The sequence below is a fragment of the Pseudopipra pipra genome, unplaced genomic scaffold (assembly GCF_036250125.1).
Source record: "Pseudopipra pipra isolate bDixPip1 unplaced genomic scaffold, bDixPip1.hap1 HAP1_SCAFFOLD_96, whole genome shotgun sequence".
NCBI classification, from domain to species: domain Eukaryota; kingdom Metazoa; phylum Chordata; class Aves; order Passeriformes; family Pipridae; genus Pseudopipra; species Pseudopipra pipra.
In genome coordinates this window covers 89256-97224 of record NW_026991237.1, presented here as the reverse complement: position 1 = coordinate 97224, position 7969 = coordinate 89256, and the positions used below count along the sequence as shown (strand labels likewise).

General features: G+C 56.7%; 1 protein-coding gene across 1 annotated transcript; it reads left to right on the top strand.

The window, feature by feature from the left end:
* Positions 1-6535: 6535 nt before the first annotated feature.
* On the top strand, positions 6536-7761 carry LOC135408970 (zinc finger protein 239-like). Its single transcript, XM_064643890.1, has 2 exons — positions 6536-6635; positions 6824-7761. Exons 1-2 carry the CDS (start codon positions 6614-6616, stop codon positions 7492-7494), a joined length of 693 nt encoding a protein of 230 aa, XP_064499960.1. The 5' UTR covers positions 6536-6613; the 3' UTR covers positions 7495-7761.
* Positions 7762-7969: the final 208 nt, after the last annotated feature.

Below are 7969 nucleotides of genomic sequence, written 5' to 3'. Positions count from 1 at the left end.
GGTCGCAACCCCCCTCACACTCAGTTTTGGGGATCCCACCCCTTTTCCCTTCTCTCCCACCCCTTTCTGATCATCCCATCAAACCACAGCTTCCCCGTGCTCTGCTCTGGGGGTCCCACCCCCTCAACCGCTCAGCTGAAGGGGTCCCACCCCCTTTTCCCACCTTTTCTCCCCTTTCCCCTCCCTTTTCCCTGTCATCCCCTGTTGCCGGGGGGAGTGGAAGGCTTAGACAAAGTTCATTAAAGAAGTCCTGCCCTTGAGTCCCGAGGTGCAGAAAGGACTCCCTGGCTTTCTAAACTCCTGCTCAGAGAGGAGCCTGGGGGCGGCTGGATCCAATCTCAGTCCTGGATTATGCCAAGGGTTGGAATTTAAGGAATTACAGAGCTGTGATTGAACCACTTTTGTCCTGCAGGTTTTAATGATGGAAAATCAGATATATTGATATAAAATGAACTCATCATTATCACAGATGAACAGACAAAAAATTTTAATCAGAATTATTTACTACACAATATAAACACTAAAACTACCAGTAGTACAGGATAAGTACAATATAATTGAAGGAATTATACTAAAACTGGCAAAAAATAAATGATTATTAAGTAGACATGTGATGTAACTCCCCCAGACCAAGGCTCCTGGGGAGATCTCTTTTGCTCACCCTCGAGGACTGACCTTGAGGGGGGTTCCCCAGCCAAGGGGGGAATCTCCAACCATACACCCCAAGAGGGGTTATGTTGGAAGAACCTGCCCCTGGGAAAGGGGACTGGAACTTTATAGTATAAAGTGATGGACTGACAGCCCTTGGACTCCAGGGGTTGCCTCACCATCAGGATGTTAATTCAGGGTTGAACCCAGACTGGTTCCAACATCTCCTGGCCTGGCCTGGGCCCCTCTCAGCTCAGCACTGATACATTTGCAAATAGGGCATTGTCTTGGTCCCATTCCAGGGGGGAATGTCCTGCCACAGTGTCCCAGTGTGCCTGTAATTCCATCAGGCCCTGCAGTGTCACAATGGTCCCTTGATTCCACAACTTCCCAAATGTTTCCAGGTTCCTTTGGTTCCATGAGGCCCCCATGTCACAAAGGCCCCTGGATTCCAGGAGTTTCCACAGTGTCTCAGGGTCCCTTTTTTCCAGGAGGCCCTGCAGGCTCCCAATTGTCCCTTGATTGCAGGAGGTTCCCAAATGTCTCAGGGTTCTTTGGTTCCAGGAGGCCCTGCAGTGTCACCTTGGCCCCTTCATTCCATGCAGGCCCAGGCAGAGGAACCCCAGCACGGAGCCCCCGACCCCCGTCAGCATCTTGGGGGGCGGCGTCCGACGGCAGCTCGGGGTGGGGGGGCAGCTGGGGGCAACTGGGATATACTGGGAGAGACCAGGAGTGACTGGGGTCGTCCTGGGACTGACTGGGATCATCCTGGGACTGACTGGGATCATCCTGGGACTGACTGGGCCCTGTGGAACACCCTGAAAGTTCTGGAGGGGCTGTTTTAAGTGAGCTCTGGAAAACTGTCCTGGCTGTGCAGGGCAGGAAATGCTGATGTTCTGCAGGCCCCCAGCTCTGCTCTCTGGCTCCTGGTTTCCCTCGTGCTGGGCAGTTGGAGCCCAGGCAGGGGCAGCCCTACAGGAGGTTGTGGTGCTGCAGGGCCCAGGGGCTGCACCCCGAGGAGCTCCTGCCCCAGGGGCTCAGGGACCTGGCAGTCTGTGCTGCTGGGGGCAGGATCGTGCCCCGGGCTGTGGCTCCTGGGTGCAGAGGAGGAAGGAGAAGCACAGCTTTGGTCCCCACTCTTGTGGCCGGAGGTGCAATAGGCTGGGCTGGGGGTGGTGGCCTGGCTGGTCTCTCTTTGGCCTCAGTTGTGGGGTCTGCAGGGCCAAGTTTTGCCCTGCCCTGTTTGCAGCCTGGTGCTGACCCACTGCTGGGGCCCCCGGGCAGGTGGGTGTTTCTGCACTCACACCACATGTATGTGAGGGGGCACTAAGGTGTGTTCCTGCCCCAAATCCTGTGTCTTGGACCCTGTTGGTCCTTTCCTGGAGCATCTTCTCCCAAGCTGGGTCCTTGCCTGTTCCTCCCTGGAGCACAAACCAGGCCATTTGCAGTGGGACCTGCTGGGGGACCTGCCCTGGTCCCCGTGGCTCTGCTCTCTGGGGACAGGGAGAGTTTGGGGACTCCCTCACAAGCCACCCCCACTCATGTCCTGCTGGTCACCCAGGTGGCCCTGGCAGCGCTTGGGAACATGACTGGATGGGGGGTGTGCCCACCCGTGCCAGCAGGGAAGGGCACAAGTTCCAGGGGGGATGTCCAGGGAGACAGGACACTGCAGAGGAAGGGCCTGGGGGGTGCAGAGTGACAATAGAGAGGGGAGGGCGGATCTTTGGCATCCCCTCCTCTGCTTGCTTCAGGCTTCAAGAAGACACCACAGGAGAAATCACATGGAGAAATATTTATTGATCAAAGACTATTAAAAGCCTCAGAAACAGGGGGGAAAACGTCCTTCCTGGGGGACACCAGTCCAAGGAAACTCCTGGTTTCTGTCCAGGCAGGAGCAGGTGCCCGTGGGCTCCAGGGGGTCAATGCAGATAAAATCACTGGGGGGGCTCCTTCAGTAGCAGCATTTAATGCATTTGGACAAGCCAGGGACCATCTCCATGTCCTGCACAGAAGGGCTTCACCCTCCTCAGGATCCCTGAGTGACACAATGACACCAAAACCCAGGAATGACAGAGCAGCTGCACCCACTAACTTGGATTTTCCCTTTTTCAAATGTCATTTAACTCACTAAATCCATCTCTTGCCTAGGAATGGTACAGCACAGTCAGGCACAGAAAGAATTTGAAGGGCCAACACCCATTTACCAATTCCAAATTTTAATGGTTGAAAGAAAGGCCCATTTTCCTTTTGCCCTGTGCCACCAACAACAGGAATCGTTTCTGACTAAATTGTCCTTTCCTCCTCTTTCAAACCCAACATGCCACTCCAGGATCTCCCAAGAAATCCATGTTCTCCCTCCCCAGTGTCCATGGAGCAGAGGTTCAGCTGGGGATGACACCTCTGGGCCCTCCCACACACCTTCCAAGGGCAGGAGCCTTCCTGCCTGGCCGGGAGCCCTGGGGGGAGTCCAGGCTGTGGCAGCTCCTGTTTGTCCCTTCCCCACGCACATTCCAAATCCCTGCTCTCACACTAAACCCTCCAAAGCTTTCCAAACCCAAATCCTTTCCTCTGCTCCTCTCTCACTGGGACCATTTCTGCCTCCTTCCCCTGCAGCTGGAGGAACCTCCCCAGCTGCTGCTGCTCCCTGGCATCAAACCACACCTTCCCAAACCCTGACTATTGCTCAGTTCAAAGAACAAATCTAGAGATTTCAGTTCACTTCTCTTTTCTCTGACAAAACAACAGCAACTGAAAAAACGTATTATAATCCCCAAACTGAATCTCTAATTCACTAATCACTAATTGGATATCGGCACAATTAACACAAATCCAACCCCTGCAAACACTAAAGCTGACACTAAAGAATGCTCTGAACACACAATCCCAGCTTAACAGCTGCTGTGGCAATTTACCTTCCTTCAAATATTTAATGTGCATCAAATGCTTTAAAATGCACCCAAGAACAAACTACTGCATTTAACACTTACAGCAAGTGAATTTTTTCTTTTTTATATCTATTATGGGCATCCCCGAGTCAGACAGGATTCTAATACTATAACACACACTCCCAGTAACACACACTCCCCAAACACTTCACTTTCTCCAGCACTGACCATTGGCTTTGACAAACACAGTTCCCTGAGCAAAGCCCTCCCCAAAGCAGCTCTATGGGCAAGAGCTCTGTGTGTGACTGATCTGTGGGCAAAGCACACGTGGGGCCTGGAACCCACCCCCTGACCCACACCTGGGGCCTGGAACCCACCCCCTGACCCACACCTGGGGCCTGGAACCCACCCCCTGAACCACACCTGGGGCCTGGAACCCACCCCCTGACCCACACCTGGGGCCTGGAACCCACCCCCTGACCCACACCTGGGGCCTGGAACCCACCCCCTGAACCACACCTGGGGCCTGGAACCCACCCCCTGACCCACACCTGGGGCCTGGAACCCACCCCTTTCACTCAGTCAGTAGGGATTTCTTCTCATAAGCCAAATATCACACTCCTCCTTTTACAGTTCTAGCATCACTTTCACAACCCAATTCTATTCTATTCTGTTCTAGAGCTCCATTTCTAGGATGCTTAGGTATACCTTTTCTATGCTCAGCAATGCCTTAATAAAATTCCAGGGATCTTGCTTTGAACTCACCAGATCCAGGGACTGAGATCTCCCAGAAGAATATTTTCACTGCTCGCTGGAGTCCTCAGGGTCCTGGAATCCCTGGAGGGTCGACAGCATTGTCCCACCTGGCTCACCAAGAATTGTCCCTGAAAATCGTTGGGAAGAAATGAAACCCTCCAACGCCCCTGGGAAGTGTTGGTGAGCCAGGCACTGCTTTGTTCTGGCTCCCAGAGACAGGGAGCCAATCATTCCAGCCCCACCTGTCCCTTTCCAGACTTTTCACACATTTCTACATTTGAACAAACAAACAAATTCATGTTCATTGCTTCTAATTTACCCCAATTAATGAACTAATGAATTCTCTTCATTAATTAAGACTCTAATTAGTAGTCTATCCTTAACTGGCTAATTTGGTCCACCTTCTTTGGTCCTCTTAGCACTCCTCCTCAGACACAGAGTCTCCAACTCTCAGGCTGCAATGTCTTTGTTAATCCCCTTTGGACCTTCTGGTTCCTCCAACAGGTCCTTGAAGGACCAGGAATTTAAGATCCCAGATGTCCAATCTTCAGCTCCCTCGGGCTTTGTTTATGGAAGCTCATCAGAGCCAGTGCAGAGAAACTCCAAGTTTGGGTGCTTTAAAGATCAAAGCGACAAGAGCCCGTGAAAAGAAACCCGGTCAGCTGCTGCCACTGACGAAAATTTTGGGCAAGTTGGATCATTTCCAACAAGACCAACCCCCACCGCGGGGGGGACCCCACATCCCCCCGCCCACCGCCGGGGCTCTGCCGGGAACCGCCACCGGGACACCCCCAAAACCAAATCACCTCCCGCGGACCCCCCCCGATCCCCCCCAGGGGCATTTGCGGCTCAGCTTTGGAGTCCTTCCAGCTCCAAATATCTTCCCCTGCAAAGAACCCCCTTTCCTGCAGCCCCACCCCCAAAGCAGTGCTCAGCCAATCCGAGCGCGCAGCGCTGATGACTCATTGCCAGAGTCAGCCAGACCCGCAGCGCCCAGCGCTCCCCCCGGACCCCCCCAGGGTCCCCCCTCGGCCCCAGCGCCCCCCGGGACGGGAATTTGGGCAAAGGGGAGGTGGGGGGTGCCCAGGCCGGGCCCCCCCGCGCCGTCCCGGCCGTGGCGGCTGCGGCGGGGGCCGAGTGCGGGCGGGAGCGGCCAAGAGCCCAGCGCTGCCCCATCCCGACCTGCCCCAGCTCCCACGGGAATGGGAGGAGTGGGAATAGGAGGGGAGGAGAAAGAGAAGGAGGGAGAGGAGGAGGGAGAGGGGGAGGAGGGGAAGGAGGAGGAGGAGAAAGAACGCACGTGGATGCACGGCCCGCTGTATCCGCAGCCCCCGCGTCCCGGGAGCATCGCCCCCCGCATCCCGCAGGTGACCGGGGAGGGGGAGCTCGCCCCAAATATCTTGAGGCACTCTGGCATTTTTTTTTGGGGGGGCGGGGGGATGTTTGGATCTTGCAGGACCCCAAAGCTGAGCCGCAAATGCCCCTTGGGGGGATATTGGGGATCCCCGGGAGGTGTTTTTTGGGGTCCCGGGGTGGGTTCCCGGCACAGCCCCGACGATGAGCAGGGGGATGTTGGGTCCCCGGAGCCACGTGGCGATCGCCGGATACCGGCGGGGAGTGGGGGGGACACGGGACAAACCCACCGGCTTTGGGGACCCCTGGGACAGGCGGGGGTTGGAATCTGAAACTGGGGCCCGGAGAGGGGGAGCTCCCGGCAGTCTGGAGAGGAGGGGGGAGCAGCGAGGGCTGTGGGGGGAGCCGGGACCCCCGGCAGCCTGGAGAGAGGGCTGGACACCTTGGGATCGCCAGCACCTCGAAGGCGAGAGTCAGGGGAGAAGGGACCCTGGGACCCCGAAACCCCCCGACCACCCTAAAAGGGACCCCGGAGAGGGGAGCCCCCGGGACCCCCGGGACCCCCAGCAGCCCAGAGAAGGGGGATCCCCAGAATGGCAAAGTGAGGAGCCCATAAAGGAAGGACCCCTGGGATTCCCGGGATCTCCGGCAGCCCAGAGAGGGCGGGAACCCTGGAGAGGGGGTTCCCCAATGCATGTGAGACCTCCAGCAGCCCACCCAGGAGGGACCCCAGAACCCCAAAGTGGATGGACCAGCGAGGGGGAACTCCACTGCTGAGAGGGTTGTTTTGGGCTGAATCTTGGTGGTTTGGAGGTTTTCTTGGCCAGAAGCCGCCCAGTAACATCTAGAGATGGCCTTGGGCAGGAGGAACCCCCAGCCAAAGCACTCATCCTTTGTTTTTCCCCACACAGCAGGATTTCTCCTTCCCAAAGCTTGGCCGAATAGAGGAGGAGGCTGCGAGGAAGAGGAAGATGCCCCAGGACCCCCAGGCAGGTGAGGAGGAAGTCAGTGCCCCTTTGCCCTGTCTTGTCCTGTATCTCCCAGCTGAGCATCGCCCCCGGCTGCAGGACAACCCCGCTGCCGCCACCGTCCTGCCGGGGCCGGAGTTGGGGGGATGTCCTTGGCCTTCCCTCTGGGCCGGAGGCAAATCCCCTCCCTGTCCTTCTTCCCTCCTGCCCCAGGTCCCGAGCTGAGGACGGAGAGCCCGGAGGACAAATCCCCCCGGCAGAGCCTGGTGGGAGAGGCAGTTTTGAAGGGCTCCACGGCGCAGGAAGGCAGCGGGGAGGGAAAGCCACGAAGGTACCCCAGGAGGAGGGTCTCCAAAGGCAGCCCAGGGTGCTCTGAGGAGGAAAGACCCACCCTGTGCCAGGAAGGCGACGAGAGCTTGAGCCAGAGCCCTGACCTGGATGTCCATGAGCAGCCTCACACCAGGAAAAAGCCCTTCAAGTGCTTGGACTGTTGGAAGAGCTTCAGCCAGAGCTCCCACCTGATCTGCCACCAGCGCACCCACACCGGGGAACGGCCCTACATGTGTGGGGAATGTGGGAAGAGCTTCATCTGCAGCTCCAACCTGATCTGCCACCAGCGCACCCACACTGGAGAACGGCCCTACAAGTGCTTGGAATGCAAGAAGAGGTTTCAGACCAGCGGGAATCTCCTCCTGCATGAGCGGACACACACAGGGGAGAGGCCCTTCCTCTGCACCCACTGTGGGAAGGGCTTCATCCAGAACTCCCACCTCGTCAGGCACCGGCACATCCACAGCGGGGAGAGGCCCTACAAGTGTGGGGAGTGTGGGAAGAGCTTCAGCCAGAGCTCTGCCTTGACCTCACACCAACGGACCCACCAGTAAGGGAAGCCCTAAAGGTGCCTTGACTGTGGGAAGAGCTTTGTCTGCTGCTCCAACTCCATCACCCACTGGAGGAGTGATGTCTTCCCACATTGGGAAGACACCTGGCTGGTGGTCTCCACATCCTCCTGGTTCCCCACAGGCACCTGGGTGAACACAGTGGGAGAAACATCCATGGGGTCACAAACTGACCTGGAAAATTCAGTGGGAAGAGCTGATTTGTTGAATTTAAAACAAAGACATTCAACAAAGACATCTAAAGCCCCACCATTTTACTGGCATTTGGGGTCATTTGGAGATCCAGGGGAATATTTGGGAGGATTTGGAGTTTCTGGTGGGATGTGGGGGAGATTACCCCAAAAATGGGGGTTCCCAGGCCGGGCAAACAGGGCCACATTGTCGTAGTTGTGCCAGCAGTTCATGTCCCCTGATCCTGTCTGTTCTCCAGGAACTCCCCTTGGCTGTTCCAGGGCCTGGC